At 42.1% G+C, this 19954-nt stretch overlaps 1 protein-coding gene across 1 annotated transcript; it reads left to right on the top strand.

Moving 5' to 3' along the window:
• The first annotated feature begins 602 nt into the window (after positions 1-602).
• Positions 603-10624, top strand: LOC139458842 (uncharacterized). Its single transcript, XM_071240270.1, has 7 exons — positions 603-752; positions 3119-4285; positions 5198-6391; positions 7050-7106; positions 7237-7293; positions 8181-8277; positions 10421-10624. Exons 1-7 carry the CDS (start codon positions 695-697, stop codon positions 10620-10622), a joined length of 2832 nt encoding a protein of 943 aa, XP_071096371.1. The 5' UTR covers positions 603-694; the 3' UTR covers positions 10623-10624.
• Positions 10625-19954: the final 9330 nt, after the last annotated feature.

Below are 19954 nucleotides of genomic sequence, written 5' to 3'. Positions count from 1 at the left end.
TTTCCAACATTCTCAGTACCTCATAAATCGATTAACCAAACGTCACTTTTCAATATCCTTTCTACAATTGACTGCAATCCTCCTGCTTCCAATCGTCGGACGAGGTTGTTCCGCTGTGCTTCAGTCAGACGTGAAATGACGTCATAGTTAAACGGATGCTAACAGTCAACTTTTAGTCAATATTGTGTCTGTAACTCAATATCACTGTATCGGAACATCGCATCAGTTTGTTACTATCGCTCGTGTTGATATGTCGGGGCGATATGGCGATGGTCTCCCTCAGAAAACATTGTATCTTTTTATAACCTGTGTAAAATGCAGAAAACTACAACAGGAATACCCCTGTGACACATCGTACCATTGACAACATATGTTTTATGTGCACCAAACCTGCCTTTCATAGGCTAGTGTCACTCACTCACAGCGATTCAATAGCACTTCCTCGTAGTTATCTACACATTCGTGGATTTGTAAATATTCTTATCTAGTCTATTCTGACAACACAAACGAGACGTATGTAAAACAAGGATGTAAAATATTGTTGTATATACAGACCGTGTCACTGGTGTGATACTCACACCCGCTTGGGTCGACCTGTCACATGTGGATTTGATTTTCTATCCAGCCATCTCGGGAGACATCTGGGATCTTCATCCCTTAGTTTCATGGGAATCAGAAACAGCCGAGTGAGAGGATGATTTACAAGTGTTTCAGTTTGGTGGTTCTTTTGATGGTGCTGCAGAGTGGCAAGGGTAAGTAACTCTGTTGTGATTTTATTGCCTCAGTATATGCGATTAAACACTGTTGTCAACAAAGTATATCTCTGTTTGGAAATGATCTATTAACTGGTATTATTACAAAGAATAAAGATGTATGGTTTAATCGGCTTTTCAATAAAGATCGAATTTCACGCGAAAGGAAAACTATAAATGTCACACGGTCGGGGATGTAAAAAAACATATGTTGGGGATTGTTTTTCAATAGAATGGAGAATTGCCCATGCAGAATATCGAACACATAATTGAATTGAAAATTTGTTGGGATCACAATTACTTAATTATTTGTGATTTATATCTGATAATATGATCCAAGTCTTGTTAAGATTAGATATCGTATTACCTCGTATGAGGTCAAGACTACCATAGGTGAAATGAAACACGCAAACCTGCAGTACATACATTTATGTTCATGAAAACAAAACAACTTTCAAACAGCCATAAATAATTATATCGTACGCGGTACAATAGGGTGATCAGGTATTTAGCACAGACTAGATATGTTTAAGATCTAGGCACTTTTGGACTTTTTTGCATATGTTTCGGAATTTTATTTAGGAGACAAAAACATTTTGTGTTAAAAATCGAAAAACAAATATAACGTTAAGGAAAACATACGAGTAACGAGCATGTTCTCTATCTAAAAACACACATCACCAGTTTTCTAAAACATAAAATGAATATTTTATTTTCAAAACGTTCATGTTCTATACAAACTTTTAAATAAAAATATCACTTCAGAGCGCACGTGACACGTGTTGCTGTAAGCGAAGTCTACTATCAAAAGGTCCTCAAATCATACTTTTCTGGTTTGAGTCCTACTGGCGACACATGTTTTCCTACAAATATTGAAATCATTGAATTGAGTGTCAAATTGTAAATATTATACCAGCAAAGAATCCACTTAAACCTAGGATTACAGTAATGGAACGCCTACTCGCTACCCCATTCGGTCACGACGACATGCACTTAACCAAGTCATCGAACCTGACCACCCGATCGATACAGTCCATAGGTTGCAGTGGACCTACATACTCTTGACCGGTATCCCAAAAGAAATTTTAAAATACTATAGATGATAATATGGTATAGTTGTTACCATACAATGGCTGAATTCACGGGAAGCCCACGTGGTAAAATATGGTGCAAACCACAACAATAATTGTGTTCACAAAAGATATACCTATATACAGGGCAATGTCATTATTCCTTTCAAAAGTGTACGTATGCGTCTGCTGGTGTGACACAGTGTAGGCCTGACCTAGATATTCCTCTGGGGTTTGTCTGGAGCATGTTTGTTTCAAACAACGGGTACCCGGAACTGACATTACACGGATCTCTATGATGGTCCAGTCGTCTGAAGCTCCATATTTCGTTGTGCAGAGTTGCGTCCATTGGGCGCGCCAGATGCTTATGATTGTTAATGATCCCAGAGTCACCCAAGCTGTCTAAGAAATATATTATGTCCAGGCATTATCTGTTGTCTGTTGTTTAAGGCCACGAATTAAAATAGTAAGATTAAGAGGGCGATGCTCAAACATACGTTTTTCGATGTTATAATTGTCTTGTCTTATAATTGATTATATTAAACTTTACATGTTTTTAACATTATACATCCACAGACAGGGTCGTCTAGCTGAAAATAATGAATGTAACAACTGTTAGCTATTACGTTAAGTTGACTTACTATTACATATTTTATTTATCAAAACCGATGCAAGATAATAATTTACGCAACACCCTAATCCGTCAAAGATTTATCAACTAATGTTTTTCACATGAACAAAACGTAAACGTAAACAAGATACACGCCAAAATGCAAAATTTATGTGATCAATTACACCTAGTCACTGACAAATTTCGAGACTTCCCCTCGATTACTGCTGAAAATATAGAGATTAAAATTAAAGTGTTTGTGACGTCCTGGGTAACTTAATGTAATACATACAGCTCCGAAGTGTGAACGTAGTCTCCCTTGGAAATTACCAGGAACATTGAGTTTGTCTGCATCTGCGACGGGCGGTTCGAATGCAGCCGGCAGATCGACGACCGTTGTAGAGAAGACGTACATGACAGGGTTATTTGAATGGCACTGACCTTGTTGAATGTTACGACACTTGGAGGTTACCGTTGGCCAGAGACGGACATTATTCAAACTGTATCTAGATTGACCCCCGCAAAAGTCAGGAAGGACCTATTTGAGTTGAGGGCATGGTCTCACTGAGGGCTAGTGGTAAACGGGTAGGACACATCTGTGATATTTTGATCTCGCCTCCATCCATGACATTAAATATTCAGCACATAATGCAAAAATCTAATATCGTGTTGAATTGACTTTACAGGTGAAGACTACTTGGTGGCTGTGGCATATAAAGGTGAATACTCTTATATCACGTACATAGCCGGAGAAACAGGGGGCCTGGTGGAGATACAGAATCCACACTTCGCCTACAGAACATCCCGTGTATTGGGTCCCTTCGAAGGAGATTCATACAGTGTTAGCGGGAGGATGCAAATAACGAGAGCTCTAGAAACTGTTGTTAGCGCAAGTGACGACGCTGTAACCGTTGTGGTAGAAGCTGATGGTGTATTCTCTCCTCTTCCTATATCTGACCTTGGGACCAAGTACATTGTGCCTTCCAGTCTTGCACCAAACAGTAGTTATCAATCCTTGCTGCTGATAGCTGCACACAACATGAGCACTAATGTTGATATATATTTTCAAATGAAAAAAGGAAGTGTTTACTTTGTCAATAACGAATACAGTGACGGCGATACTCTGTCTCATAAACTTGACCCATATCAAACGTTGATGATGTACTCCCCACATGATCTGAATGGAACGGTCATTAACAGTGAACACAGTGTTGCCGTCTATAGTGGTATAGACTATGCCTCGAAGTACACTGTGTATGACCAACTACTGCCTGTCAAGCACCACGGACAGGAGTATGTTGTTACTGTAGATGACACCAAGCTGGAGCTGCAGATCATTAGTGAACACAACCACGTGCAGATCACGTTCAGTACCTGGGCGACAGTCTCTACTGGTGAGCGTCGTCTTTACACCCGCTTAATTGAACAGGGAGAGAGTCTTCACTTCACCACCACACACCCGGTACTGGTGACACTCAGTAGAGCAGATGGTTACAACAGTGTCTTCACAACTGTACCACCTGTACCCTCTTACGTCACACAGAGGGGTTACTGGCCTCACTCTTACGCTTCACTGAGGGGTTACTGGTCTCAAGAAAACAATCTAAATACAACATTAAAGATAATAACTGAGAGATCCGCGACTGTGCTGTTTAAAAACGAACGACCGTACAATCGTCTGACATGGGTGGATATTCCCGGCAGCAGATACAAAGTTGGCACACTGGTGCAGCCAGAACGATATACATTTCGTCCTACGATCATTTCTAGCGACCTCCCCTTCACAGCTCTGTCCTTCTATAACGGATCGGTCTATAATATCGGCTACCGTGTGTCTGCTGTACGTGATACAGGTATGTGGCACCGTTTCATCATGGTTATCAACTTACAATGTTTTGAATACACTGACGTAGGTTTATACCGTATGGCCTGTGTAGTTAGTACATGTGTGTAATGTTTTCATGGTCTGTCCAGTTGTCTGGGGCACCGCTGTGCCTGCTTAGGATAAATCTCTTCAGTACCATATCACTGCTTATAGATTTCATACAACTTGTATACTCCTAAATAAAATTCCTTTCTATACCAACAAGAAATCTCTGTTAAAAGCAGAGTCGATTGTACAATTCAAATAGTGATGATACCATGTGTTCACAAAAGGTGAGCGCATCCCGCCCAACCAGTGGCATCCGTCACAAACACATGCAAAGGCAAGTCATCTGTGTACCTAAAAAAAACACACGGGGACATGTTGTGCAAATCAAAGTAAGGAACTGCATCGGTCTGATGCGTCAGATTTTGAAATGTCCTCCACATGTCTGCAATAAAACCTTTTGAAAGCTTTACTTAATCCTTGAATGTTGTGACCTTGATCAAACAACTTTTGAGCAAGAGTCGAATGAAGTCTTTAAAATTCTTTGTAGAAAGCGCATGCTAGATTTTACCCCAAAAGTTGTAAAATGTAGACACAAGAAACCTTCGGAATTTCTGATAGTACTGAACTATTATTCAAAACGGAGTAAAGCACTCATTATTGCAAATGGTTATAAGCCAACCACTATATTTTTACTTAAGATAAATTACGTCATTGATCTTTGCATGTGAGGAACATGTTTTTGATACTTTCTCTCATTGGCTATTGTCCATTGAAATGCTCTACTTAAAGTTGTATTGATCACCAATGTAGACATCGGTGCTAGAGAAGACACTAGAATTATTGTTTAAGTCACTAATCATTAGGTTATCAAATTCAGAAACAGTACTACAAGTATTCCTTACAGATCGAAGTTACTTGATGGCACTTCCAGGATACAGTCGCGACACCCACCATGTACCCCGGATACTCGCCAGTGCTGGGGAGACAGGAGGCCAGTGGCAGGTACAGGATACACTATCCGGGCGTGTCTGGTCTCGAAGCTTCAAACCTTATAACACAGACTACTTTTACCCAATATTTAATAGAGATTTCAGTGTAAAGCTTTTCCTTGTGCTTGTGAGAGATGGTGAAATTCATATCAGAGGGGGAATGAACTTTTACACACCATTCTCTGCCCTTCCTGTGTCCGCACTAGGCACCAAGTACATCATGTCTTCCTGTCTTCCTCCTACTGGCAACGCATTCGAGTACACCTACCTATCTGTTTTAGTGATAGCCACACACAGCAGGAAGGCGGATGTTGACATCATCTTAAGACTGAAGGGCAACGTCACCTACAACGGCAGGACGTACAGGGACGGGGGCACTCTCAAAGTCAGATTAGATAAGTATCAGACTTTCTCCATAAACAGTTCATCTGATATGACCAGAACCATTGTTAATGCCTCGGAAACAATAGCCGTCTATAGTGGAACATACGTTATGCGCCGAAGAGTCTTTGAAACCTACGCGCAATTATTGCCTGTGAAATATTATGGCAGTGAGTATGTTCTTGCGATCAATGATTCTGACGACAAGCGACAAGGGTTGTCATACCAACTTCAAGTTGTTACAGACAACAGTGACGCAAGCATCATGTTTAATAACGGTTCTGCTGTCTCTATGGGTGAAGACGGACTGTACCGTAAACAATGTGGAAGTTTTGAAACTTTCTACTTCAACACCACAAGACCAACTATGGCCACATTGTGTGCTGCTGGAACGCATTACTATACTGATGGGTTAATTGTAGTACCACCAGTAACCCTCTACTCTAAACAAACAACACAACAAGTCCCAGGCGTCATGCAAATATTGACATATCAAGAAAACAATAATTTTCAAGAAACCCACAATGTTCACTCTACAGTTTCCAGTCCTCCAATAACATGGAAGAAAGTGGCAGGCACAAGATTCAAAGTGGGAACATTATTAGGTGGTTCATACACAACAAGTATCCGTTCTAATTATTCTTTTGCTGTCCTTGGATATGATCACTTCGTTATATACAACGGAGGGTACAATTTTAAGACATATCTTGATGCAGGTAAGTCTTTTAATGTATATTTATATGTAAGACTTAAGGGATATTCTTTGAATCAAGAATCAACAGAATTCTCAGTGCGATTTGAGAATAAAGCCTGTCGGGATGTGTTCAGTGCGATGTTGGGATTCCGGGTCTGAATGGTTTCAGATGTACCTTATGTACTGTTGCTCGTAGTATCAATGACTGGCTTGTTTGGTTCAGACTAGAGTATGTCCATGACGCCGTAGTATAGCTGGAATATTGCTGTGTGCGTCGTTAAACAACAAACAAAGTATGTGCCGACTACAGTGGTGTAGGGTAGTCGAGATGTGTGACTTGGCTGTTTATTTATAGACTGCCGTGGTATAGCAAGCATTCCGCTTATTGCAGCGTTAAGCAACGTATTCTCACTCTCTTACTACCATATTACATTTTAAGTGTGTTAAGGGAATTGAGATTATAATAGTTGTAGGTCCCCCACAAACAACTTTGTCATTAATGTGTAACAATCATTGTACGGATTGGTCATATGTACCTCAAGTCGTGGAATAATTGGCTAATTGGATTCAAATCAGCTCATTCTGTATGGTTTAACATATGTACTGATCCATATACTTCCATGCTTGTGTCAGTTATCTAGACAATACATACGTTGAATACCTTCCCTGATTCATTCCAGCGACCTCTACGCCTGATGGAATTGGAAACACGTTAAATACAGGAGGTTCCTTCCAAGGTGAATGTTAAATGTTATTCCTTTTCTCGTCGGTCGTCCACCACCGACCATGTTTATCCACATTCTACTTTGCCATGAGATTTCCCAAACATATATTGATACATTGAACAGCTTCACTTATTCGTTACAGAGACCTCTACACCAGATGGAAGTGGAAACAATTTAAATACAAGTGTTGCTTTTCAAGGTGAATGTTTAATATTATTCTTTTTCTTTGGAGTATGAACACTCATAGAGTGAGGGCCAAACTGTATGTTTGACCTATCACGTTGGTGATTATGAGGATGTGTCAAATAGATACGCATGTAAATGCATAGATTGCTGTGGACCGTCACCGTCACTCCAGACACGGATAGAGTCGATACTACGATAGGCCTAGTGTTGATGTACGTTTCTTCGTTTTGTTAAATAGGATGGGTTACTGGTGAGGATATTCGTGCACGATCGTGCAGCCAAACTCTCTGACGTTTCTCAATGTTTGAAAAAATGCTGAGTTCAAAATTGAAGAATCAAGTTATCAGAAACAACACTTCTGTATGTATCTATGTATGTATGTATTCGTACTAGGGAATTCACGGGGGTTCCACCCAGGAATGTGTAAGTATAGATAGATAGAGTTAAGGTCAAAATAGTAGTGAAATACTGAATACTACATTTCAAATTTGTCTGAAACCTAACTATCTCTTTCATCCGTATGTGTTAGGGGGTACGGGTGGCCCAGTTGTCTAAGGCGCCGCGATTCGCTGTGCAGAGTTGCGTCCCTTGGCCACACCAGAAACCTATGATTGTGGGTTCGAATCCCGGTTCGCCCCGATTATGTTTCTAGGTTTGTCAGCACCATACCCGTGCACGTTGGTTTCATCGAAGTGGTAAACGTCTGAAACCTGCATCACTTCGGGCTTTCCACCCACATAAAGCTGACACGCCGTGATAAAACTGGAATACTGTTAAAAGCGGCGTTAAACCCAACTTATTCACTCTGTATGTCTTGATATGTGGCATCTTCAGAAATATAAGAGTCCTTTCTTTTTTTCAAGATTTCACAATTTTAAGAGAAAAATATATTCATTTCAGCAGATGGTTCGAACAACGCAGCACTGATCGTGGGGATAATCTTAGGGATCGTTATTGTGGCTCTCCTGGTCGCCTTTATGTCATATGTATTCTACATGTAAGTGTTTAAATGATTGTAGTTGACTGAGATTTGTTTCTCAAGGGTATTTGTTCTTAGATCTATAACAACGTACATTTATTACCATCTTTTAACAAGCGAAAAAGTTCTATTGATATACAACTTCTTTATTTCAATGAACGCGACGTTTCGGTGTAGATACTATCCATAGAACCATATCCCTTGTTCATCACAGGAACTTCGAACAGGTAACTTGGTTATATACCATTTAAAAAAGTAGGAGATACTCGGAAATGGCTTAACATTTCCTTGTAAGAAATATTAGTTTCGAGTAATAACTGCACGATAATAATGAACGAATTGGGAACACAGTACAACAGATAGTGAAGTATGACAGTCAATGATTTGACCGCCAACGATCTTGAAGGACGATAAGGGTGAGATGGGAAATTTCAAGGTTAATGTTTTTGGGATCTGTAGTGCGTACTGCCTCCACTCAATCATTCACTCGACGAGGAATACCCAGTCTCCCACTGGTGATTTGAGGAAGTCTGTCCCACTCCTCTTGCAGTGCCTAGCCAAGTTCAGCCAACGTGGTCGGCGGCCTATGACGTCCTCACGCGTTTCCCTGACCATGTCCCAGGTGTGTTCAACGGGAGTAAGGTCTGGGCTTATTGCTGGAAGTGACGTTCTGCGGATGTTGTGCTGCTCGAGGCTAGCACTGAGCATATCAAAACGTTACCAGCGACGATCACCCCAATTTCGACTTTATGTAAACCATTGACCTCTTTTGGGTATATGGCGATTTTTAAGGGACAGAACAACACGTGGTCATTGAGCATAGAGATGAGCTGAATGAAGGCGATTTCTAATGGTCTGACACGTAACTCGTACTCCAGTAGCCCGAAGTTTGCAGAAATTTGATTCGCCGTTTGAGCTCGATTTCCTAGATCCTGGTATCTCCCCCTGAATGGGGACGATTGTTACATTTTGGGATATGTTGGTACCTGTTCTATAGTCTGCTGATCATAGACTGAGAAACGTCGAACGTTGGTCACTGTGTGCTGACTTCTGAAGGTTTCCATCATGCTGACAGCCCGTAGACGCTCCGCACCTTGCAGACACCGTACCGCTAGTGCATACACAAACAATGAATGAAATCAAGTACATCGCAACTGTTTGATAAGCAGAGTCAATGAATAGACAGACATAGATTGACAGAAATAATGATCCATAGAGATTAATCGACCTTCCATGAAAGTGACAGAATCGGAAACGATACCCCGTGTACGTGTGCGACGCTATTGTGTATCAGACATAAACGCTTCAACAAAGGATGTTTGTCGTCAAGATGTGCTCTAATACTGGTATTAACATTTATATCCATGATCCCTTACTTTTCTTAAGAGTATAATTTATGAAAGTGATCGCCCATAATTACTATTCAGCGATTGAAAAAGTAAATAAAATCAAGTTAGTGTTGCTGTACATGCAGCCAGTAGCAGCATATATGATTGCTGCAAGCAGGGACTGTGCCTGAATCAACTCGAGGATGAACCGTAAATTCAGTATCTCAGAAACAGCTACGTTATCCTGTCCATCCGGTAACATTCATATTTAATAGTGGAGTACACAGAACGAGATATGTGTAATGCTGTAGCAGTATCAGTCGTAGGATATATGCGTGATGAAACCCATTAACTATTTTCTTGAACACGGAAATGGATAGGATATAGAAACTATTTCAAGCCCGTTTAAGTATCATATATCTGTCAGTAACAGATTTTAAATATTTCTGGCATCATAAGAATATGCTTATTTATGTTTTATTGATATAAGTGTCTTAGTTACTGTAAGTCATGTAAATAAACAAATCGCTTCTCAGTTACAGTTTCAGCTACCTGATTCGTTTATTTTGTTCAACCCACCTCAAACATAAACCATTACAAACAGCCATTTAACTGAGCAAACTTCTTTGTAATACTCACACACGCTGCACTGCCTGACACTTTAGCCCAACCCCTCCCCCCTTCACGTCCCTTTGTCTTTCTGGCCAGATAAGGTACTCGGCTAATCTCTACACTGGACACCTAAGAAGTGTTGGGGTCACTACAGATATATTCTTCATATGTCTTAAGTTGGATTAACTACAGTAATTTTTGTGACTGTTTCTCTTTTTAAGCTGCAAGAACACAATTAAGAGTGTTGAAGCACAAGGCGCCGATGCTCCCTCGACCTCCAACATCTACACGGTGCCTGACAGTGTCGCTGAAGGTGCAGCAGATGAGGCCACCTACACGGAGCTGACAACTAACTGCACACCTGTCGACGTCAGCATCGCTGACAGTTCTGCCACATATGTCAATTTCGAAGGTGGAAAATAACTCGAAACAATGCAAACATGAATTAGAACAGTCTGATTTACTGTTATCGAAACACATTCTGAGACATTTAGCTGTCTTCTTGTAAAATATACATTCTTTCAAACACACTGACTAAACATTCATGTCATAAACATTTAATGATCTGTATACATATGTTTTATTTTCATAAGAATATATCTTAAGTCTTATTCATGTGGATATTCAGAGTTTATTTAACAATTAGGACATGTATCAGAAGACGCAAAGAGCTTTGATTGCATTGCATTAAATTTCAAAAGGTAATTACTGTTGTATTTAGGTGGTGAAATTGCATCTGCTACAGTTTGTGTAAAGTACATAGCATCAACCAGGACAAGATTTACGTACATAGCTGCCCCAAATAACTGAAATTTATAAAACACAGAATGAAACATTTCAATGTGTTCTTTGTGTTCAAAAACAATCCCATTTAACTAATATGTTTTGAGAACTGTCAGACGAGGGAGTATTTATTGAACGGGTTCCAGACCCAATGTGGTTTTATTTATATCATCATGTAAAGTAGGACTATTCACAAAACCGCTACAACATGTTCAAGATGGAAATGGTTTCTTCGTTTCTATTTACGAGTTGATTAAATCGGAATCTATGAAAGGCTGCTTTCACTCACCATAATTAACCAAAATTGTTTTGTGTACCCCCGACCTCTACTCATTGGAAAAGGAAGAATGAATTTTGGAAACAACATTGTGAAGCCTCATTTTAGGTTTTAGTGTACCATTTCACGCACTGGGCTACAATTGTGAAATTAGGGTATCGATTTGACAGCAGTAGCGATTTTAATACTTTTTAATTTTGGTGTAGCAACTTTGTATTATATTCGTTGTGTTGTTTTTTTATACTTTTTATTGTTGTTGTTTTGGGTTTGTTTTAGGGGGATTTCTTTCCGGGGGAGAGGGGGTACATTTTTGTACATTTTCTTGATAACATACATGTAGATGCAGTTTAAGAACACACTGTTAATTGTTTCATCATTGTGGAAGTAGTAAACTGGATGCTTTTCACAGATGGTTTGGTTTAGGGTTTGTTAACAAGTGTAAGCATTCATCCAAATAAGTTTCAAATGAATGTTTAATGTGCTGAGCATATTTCACTGCTATACAATGACGTAATATTATATTTATTACACATGTTTTCTTAAGATAATACATTTTTAGCTAGTATTTGTAAACATATATTAAGAGGTTATGTAAAATGCTCAACATAAGACTTTTCAGCATGCTCAAACCGACTTGATTACAAAACAGTTGCATATGGCGGTACTCGAGGAAGTCTTTATGAACTGGTCCCATCTGCATTGGTTGTTTTTGTAGATATTGCATTGTTGCGCAGATCGTTCACGATAAGGCTATTTGGTGTTAAGGGGCGTGCATAAAGCATCTCTCTTTAAAAACACATTTCAAGTTGTTGTAGTGAGTATTCCTGACACCCATTTCAAGGAAAAGCACCGCACTGGGGTTAAATCGATGTTATTATTTAGTTATGTTTAATTCCAGAGTTTGCAGAGTTCTATACTCAAGCTGTGTGACTATATTGATATAAGCAGGACAGGGCAACACTATAGCAGTCTCAAGCTAGATATTATTTTTCAGTTTTCTTCAATTGGTTACTTGAGTTACCAGTGACAGTTTGACAGTGATTACATTATGTCACATACGGTGATGTGGGAGAATAGCTTTAACTGACGGTTGAAGATGTTTAATTCTTGACTAATACGGCTGCTGACCTCCCTTCTGCTGGGTGTACTCTCACTGACTAACACGGCTGATGTCTCCCCTTCTGCTGGGTGTACTCTCACTGACTAACACGGCTGATGTCTCCCCTTCTGCTGGGTGTACTCTCGCTGACTAACACGGCTGATGTCTCCCCTTCTGCTGGGTGTACTCTCACTGACTAACACGGCTGATGTCTCCCCTTCTGCTGGGTGTACTCTCACTGACTAACACGGCTGATGTCTCCCCTTCTGCTGGGTGTACTCTCACTGACTAACACGGCTGATGTCTCCCCTTCTGCTGGGTGTACTCTCACTGACTAACACGGCTGATGTCTCCCCTTCTGCTGGGTGTACTCTCACTGACTAACACGGCTGATGTCTCCCCTTCTGCTGGGTGTACTCTCACTGACTAACACGGCTGATGTCTCCCCTTCTGCTGGGTGTACTCTCACTGACTAACACGGCTGATGTCTCCCCTTCTGCTGGGTGTACTCTCGCTGACTAACACGGCTGATGTCTCCCCTTCTGCTGGGTGTACTCTCACTGACTAACACGGCTGATGTCTCCCCTTCTGCTGGGTGTACTCTCACTGACTAACACGGCTGATGTCTCCCCTTCTGCTGGGTGTACTCTCACTGACTAACACGGCTGATGTCTCCCCTTCTGCTGGGTGTACTTTCACTGACTAACACGGCTGATGTCTCCCCTTCTGCTGGGTGTAGTCTCACTGACTAACACGGCTGATGTCTCCCCTTCTGCTGGGTGTACTCTCACTGACTAACACGGCTGATGTCTCCCCTTCTGCTGGGTGTACTCTCACTGACTAACACGGCTGATGTCTCCCCTTCTGCTGGGTGTACTCTCACTGACTAACACGGATGATGTCTCCCCTTCTGCTGAGTGTACTCTCACTGACTAACACGGCTGATGTCTCCCCTTCTGCTGGGTGTACTCTCACTGACTAACACGGCTGATGTCTCCCCTTCTGCTGGGTGTACTCTCGCTGACTAACACGGATGATGTCTCCCCTTCTGCTGAGTGTACTCTCACTGACTAACACGGCTGATGTCTCCCCTTCTGCTGGGTGTACTCTCACTGACTAACACGGCTGATGTCTCCCCTTCTGCTGGGTGTACTCTCACTGACTAACACGGCTGATGTCTCCCCTTCTGCTGGGTGTACTCTCACTGACTAACACGGATGATGTCTCCCCTTCTGCTGGGTGTACTCTCACTGACTAACACGGCTGATGTCTCCCCTTCTGCTGGGTGTACTCTCACTGACTAACACGGCTGATGTCTCCCCTTCTGCTGGGTGTACTCTCGCTGACTAACACGGATGATGTCTCCCCTTCTGCTGAGTGTACTCTCACTGACTAACACGGCTGATGTCTCCCCTTCTGCTGGGTGTACTCTCACTGACTAACACGGCTGATGTCTCCCCTTCTGCTGGGTGTACTCTCACTGACTAACACGGCTGATGTCTCCCCTTCTGCTGGGTGTACTTTCACTGACTAACACGGCTGATGTCTCCCCTTCTGCTGGGTGTAGTCTCACTGACTAACACGGCTGATGTCTCCCCTTCTGCTGGGTGTACTCTCACTGACTAACACGGCTGATGTCTCCCCTTCTGCTGGGTGTACTCTCACTGACTAACACGGCTGATGTCTCCCCTTCTGCTGGGTGTACTCTCACTGACTAACACGGCTGATGTCTCCCCTTCTGCTGGGTGTACTCTCACTGACTAACACGGCTGATGTCTCCCCTTCTGCTGGGTGTACTCTCACTGACTAACACGGCTGATGTCTCCCCTTCTGCTGGGTGTACTCTCACTGACTAACACGACTAGCAACCTTTCATTGTATTTGACCATGTTTCTTATGATTATATTGTTTATTGTTTACTGACACGATTCAACGTTTAAAATACATTCTAATGATTAACTCTTGTTATATTTATAGTTTTGTCATTTATTCATATATGCATATCTTTATATATGATATATTGGTATCTCTTTAATTTGCGAGAGGTTATTTCTAAATTTAAAGATCACCCCTTAAAAACATTAAATCACCTTGATGCTTTTGAGAGATGATTTGGTTTAAGATCTGATGTCTTCACATAGTTGTCATTGATTGTCATTACCATTTTAATATGCTAGAACCTCAAATGTTTCTTAAATGCTTATTTTCTTAGAATTAGCTTATTTACATCTTTCAATAAACTTCTTTGCAAATCATGAAGCGGCGTTCATCATTTGTAACAGCTGCGGGGTACTGCAGACTCCTTACTTGTCTTGACTTGTACTATCATATATGCCTGTGTTTGTTGAGGTGAATAATTGACTTCCTCTGCGTGTGTTTGTGACAAGTGCCGCAGATGGGGCCATGCACCATCACTATTTGATAATGATTCAGAAACACATGCTCATCATAAAGACGAAAGCGTACAATGTATCTTTCTTTCAGCAGAAGTTTCTTGTGATTAAGGCAAAGGGCTTACCCCCTTTTCCATAGTCATAATCAGGTGCCAGCGAAAAGTCACATTCAAAGGCTGGTCATGATCAACTGTTCCCCCGAACTTAACAAGGGAACATTCAGGACAGGTAAAACGTAAAAGGTTATTCCACTCAGGACAGATATTGGAATACATATAAAAGCTTGTTTGATAGTGTGGCTGACGGGATTAGTGTCACTGAGTGAGAGTGAACCCAGCAGAAGTGTGGCCAGCAGCCGTGTCACTGAGTGAGAGTACACCCAGCACAGGGGAGGTCAGCAGCCGTGTCTATGAGTGAGAGTACCCCCAGCAGAAGGGAGGTCAGTAGCCGTGTCACTGAGTGAGACTGCACCCAGCAGAAGGGAGGTCAGCAGCCGTGTCACTGAGTGAGACTGCACCTAGCAGAAGGGAGGTCGGCAGCCGTGTCACTGATCGAGAGAGTGCACCCAGCAGAAGGGAGGTCAGCAGCTTGTCACTGAGTGAGAGTGCGTCCAGAAGAAGGGAGGTCAGCAGCCGTGTCACTGAGTGAGAGTGGACCCAGCAGAAGGGAGGTCAGCAGCCGTGTCACTGAGTGAGAGTGAACCCAGCAGAAGGAGTTCAGCAGCCGTGTCACTGAGTGAGAGTGAACCCAGCAGAAGGGAGGTCAGCAGCCGTGTCACTGAGTGAGAGTGAACCCAGCAGAAGGGAGGTCAGCAGCCGTGTCACTGAGTGAGAGTACACCCAGCAGCAGGAGTTCAGCAGCCGTGTCATTGAGTGAGAGTGAACCCAACAGATGGGAGGTCAGCAGCCGCATAAATGAGTGAGAGTACACACAGCAGAAGGGAGGTCAGCAGCCGTGTCACTGAGTGAGAGTGCACCAAACAGATTAGAGGTCAGCAGCCGTGTCACTGAGTGGGAGTACATATCGCAGAAGGGAGGTCAACAGCCGTATCACTGAGTGAGAGTACACCCAGAAGAAGAGTGGTCAGCAGCCGTGTCACTGAGTGAGAGTACACACCGCAGAAGGGGGTCAGCAGACGTGTCGCTAAGTGAGAGTCCATCTAGCAAAAGGGAGGTCAGCAGCCGTGTCACTGAGTGAGAGTACACACAACAGAAGGGAGGTCAGGAGCCGTGTCACTGATTGAGAGTACACACAGAAGAAAGGAGGTCAGCAGCTGTGTCACTGAGTGAGAGTCCATCCAGCAGAAGGGAGGTCGGCAGCCGCGTCACCGGGTGAGAATGTACACAGTAGAAGGGAGGTCAGCAGCCGTGTCACTGATTGAGAGTTCACCCAGGAGAAGGGAGGTCAGCAGCCGTGTCACTGAATGAGAGTACACCAAACAGATAGGATGTCAGCAGCCGTGTCACTGAGTGAGAGTACACCAGACAGATAGGACGTCAGCAGCCGTGTCACTGAGTGAGAGTACACACCGCAGAAGGGAGGTCAGCAGCCGTGTCACTGAGTGTGAGTCGATCCAGACAGATAGGATGTCAGCAGCCGTGTCACTGAGTGAGAGTACACCAAACAGATGGGAGGTCAGCAGCCGTGTCACTGAGTGTGAGTCCATCCAGAAGAAGGGAGGTCAGCAGCCGTGTCACTGAGTGAGAGTCCATCCAGCAGAAGGGAGGTCAGCAGCCGTGTCACTGGGTGAGAGTGCACCAAACAGGTGGGAGGTCAGCAGCCGTGTCACTGAGTGAGAGTACACACCGCAGAAGGGAGGTCAGCAGCCGTGTCACTGAGTGAGAGAACACACCGCAGAAGGGAGGTCAGCAGCCTGTTGTGTATATCCCTAGCTTCATTCTTTTGTTTATGTAACTGACATCACCGGTAATGCCTTTCCTACCTTTTTGTGTATATGACAGGCTTCTGTAAACCAGTATAACTACATCTGATATCTACTCTACTGTATAAACATCGCCTCCTACCTGTATATATACTTGTCAACTATACTATGTCTACCAGTTGCTTGATAACGGCGTTAGAACCTACACCGAAACGTCGCTCTGAATTGTAACGAAGACGTTGTTCGTCCATAAAATCTTATCCTTACCTATTTTAAACATTATTTGATTGGACGTCGATGTCTGATAAGAACAGATCATGGCTATTTATAATGGTTAAAACATTACAGGCATCAGGAGGGTCAAGTTTAAGATGGAGAGAATCTTTAGCAAAATTATATTTTTGAATTTAACACAGCCTGAAACACAGTGACGAAAGAAATAATGATACTTAGTAGCGACAACCCAACATCAAGGTATTTAGGTCATAAACGCACACTTGAGAGAATAATAACCAGATTCTGTTGGATGACCATGAAAGAATGGCGAGGTAGTTGCGTGAAGTGTGTGAAAAGAAAAGCTTTCAAATCTCAAAAAGCAGCGTTAATGAAAACAACCGGTCCAGTTGTACATCCACCAGAAAGGATTGCAGTAGACATTACAGGCCCGCTGTCAGATACAGAAAGAGCCAACTGTTTGACTTTGGTGGTTATTGACTATTTTATAAAGCATGTGGAATGCTGTCCTATGCCAGATCAGCGAGCACACACTGTCAGAACGCATCTTGTGTACGTGTTTGTTAGTAGATAAGGAGTTCCAAAAGTCTGTATTCTGATCAAGAGAGAAACTTTGAATTACTAGTATTCAAATCTATATGTAGAGAACTTGGTATCACAAAAGACGAACCAGTCCATATCTCATGGAACGGTGGCGCTATGAGGACTGTGGGAGATATGTTGAGCAAGCATGTTGCCAAAAATCACTGTGACTGGGATGAACATCTGCCTCTGGTGATGTTGGCTTGTAACTCCAGTGTACACAAGTTCATCCAAGTATACTCCAAACAACCTTGTTTATGGTAGAGTAATTAATCTATCAATAGATATCATGTATGGACCAACAGGGGAAATATTGAAGAAAAGGGGAAATTTGGGGACGAAATGGAGTCACGGATTACCAAGGCTGATGAAATATTCAAGGAAGATCATCCCAGTATCATAAGTATTATGATGGCAAAGCTGATGCTAAACCATTTTGTTCTACTGTACCAAAAGGACAAAATGCCCTTAATTGTATCTGCATTGGGATGGACCCTATCAAATACTTTCAAACCTTTCTGGTGTGATCTACAGAATTCTAACCATAAGAAGATGGTAGTCCATAAGAATAGACTCAAATTGTGGTATAATATTCGTAATAAGACCCCATCCACATCTTTATTGAATGTCAACCCTGTGCCTCAGACAATCCCCAACAAATTATAGACTGGCATTGTTCATTCAAGTGAAAAACAGTACCGGGTAGTAATGTTTTTTGTCCTTCTTAACGGTGAAATGAGTAACGTCCCTTTACAGAAATTGACATCTCTGTGCCTGTGTTACCCAGCAGTCTTCTATTAGAGGAAGGGAGAAGAATGAGACGTCTCCCGCCGTGACTGAAGGACTATGATCAGTGAACAGTGAACCATAAACTATGAACTGTAAATATGTTATGTCTGTAACATGCATACGTCACAGGCATCCCGCATTGTCCATTCTGTGGCTGAAGGAATATGAGTGAGTGAGTTGGGTTAAACGCCGCTTTTAACAGTATTCCAGTTATATCGCGGCGTGTCAGCTTAATGTGGGAGGAAAGCCCGAAGTGATGCAGGTCTCAGACGTTTTCCACTTTGGTGAAACCCACGAGCACGAGTATGGTGCTGAAAAATCTAGAAACATAATCGGGGCGAACCGGGATTCGAACCCACAATCATAGGTTTCTGGCGTATCCAAGGGACGCAACTCTGCACAGCGAATCGCGGCGCCTTGGACGACTGGGCCACCCCTGAAGGAATATAACCAATGAACAGTGAACCATTATGATACTAACATATCAGTCTCTTGTAGCTTTTGTGATAATTTCTATGCACCTTTTATTAAATGTTATATGTACAGTGATGTTTCTGAATGCGAACTCTTTACTGTTACATTAATCTTGTTCATTATTGTTGTTAGACAAGTAAAGGACCCAGCGTGTGTATGTATATATACATACTTATGTACTTATTCTTTTGTGAGCTTATTTTGATTATCTTCATGTAGGTTACTAAAGACAAATTAATACTAGTATTTGTCACTAGAGCTGTTGTACATACACACTATTTTGATATAACACGCGGGCGTGAGTAATATTTCAAAGGGGGAGTGATGTTAAAGTGAGTGAGTGAGTATGGTTTTACGATGCTTTTAGCAGTATTCCAGCAATATCAGGGCGGGGGACACCAGAAATGATCTTCACACATTGTACCCATGTCGGGAATCGAACCCGGGTTTTCGGCGTGACGAGCGGACGCTTTAACCACTAGGCTACCCGACCGCCCCAGTAATGTTAAATGTTAAACGTTAGTTCATAAATATATAATGAGATCTCGCGAGAGCGAGACTCAAATCAAAATAGCGGTGTCCAGCGAGTGATCGTGTTAGATGTCGCCAGTATAACTTGTAACTGGTAAGTAATGTTCAATGTAATAGTATATATGACGTAAGGTATGGAAAGTTGCTGTGTTTGGTGGGGTGGGGTGTGGTGATTGAGGGGCGGTTAAACGTTAGCCTGGTTGACAGTGCTGATGTGTGCACACATGTTATCGAATATATAACTGAATATACAACCTTGACTAAAGACATTGTTGTGTAACCACTGGGCCGTATTACGATCTAACAAAGTGGGCAAAGCGGAAGTATCAGTTAAAAAATAAAGTATGTCATTCCGCTTGGATGGCCGGTCCCGGGTTTGTTGTTTGTTTGACATGCTCTTTCTGCTTGAGAAATCAGGACTACCCTTAATCTTCTTCAAGGTGTACAGCTACATGTAAGAATCTGCGTTTTGACACATTCACATTAACATATTCAACATTTGAGTTCAAACAAGTACTTCAGATAAAAGAACGTTCATGATATAGCCTTCATACAATTATATGTACTTAACATTCGTTGTTGTGCACTCATGTCCTCCATAATTTAGTATCATTAGCAGCATATAGTTGTCATATTTTAATTATCCTGACAGACAATGTGCACTTATGGTATGGTGATATAAAGTCAACCCAATGGGGCGACAACAACAGA

This window comes from Haliotis cracherodii, unplaced genomic scaffold, assembly GCF_022045235.1.
Source record: "Haliotis cracherodii isolate W230 unplaced genomic scaffold, xgHalCrac1.p SCAF_13, whole genome shotgun sequence".
NCBI classification, from domain to species: Eukaryota; Metazoa; Mollusca; class Gastropoda; order Lepetellida; family Haliotidae; genus Haliotis; species Haliotis cracherodii.
Note: the sequence above shows the minus strand (reverse complement) of the source record. Positions and strands in the feature narration are given on the sequence as shown.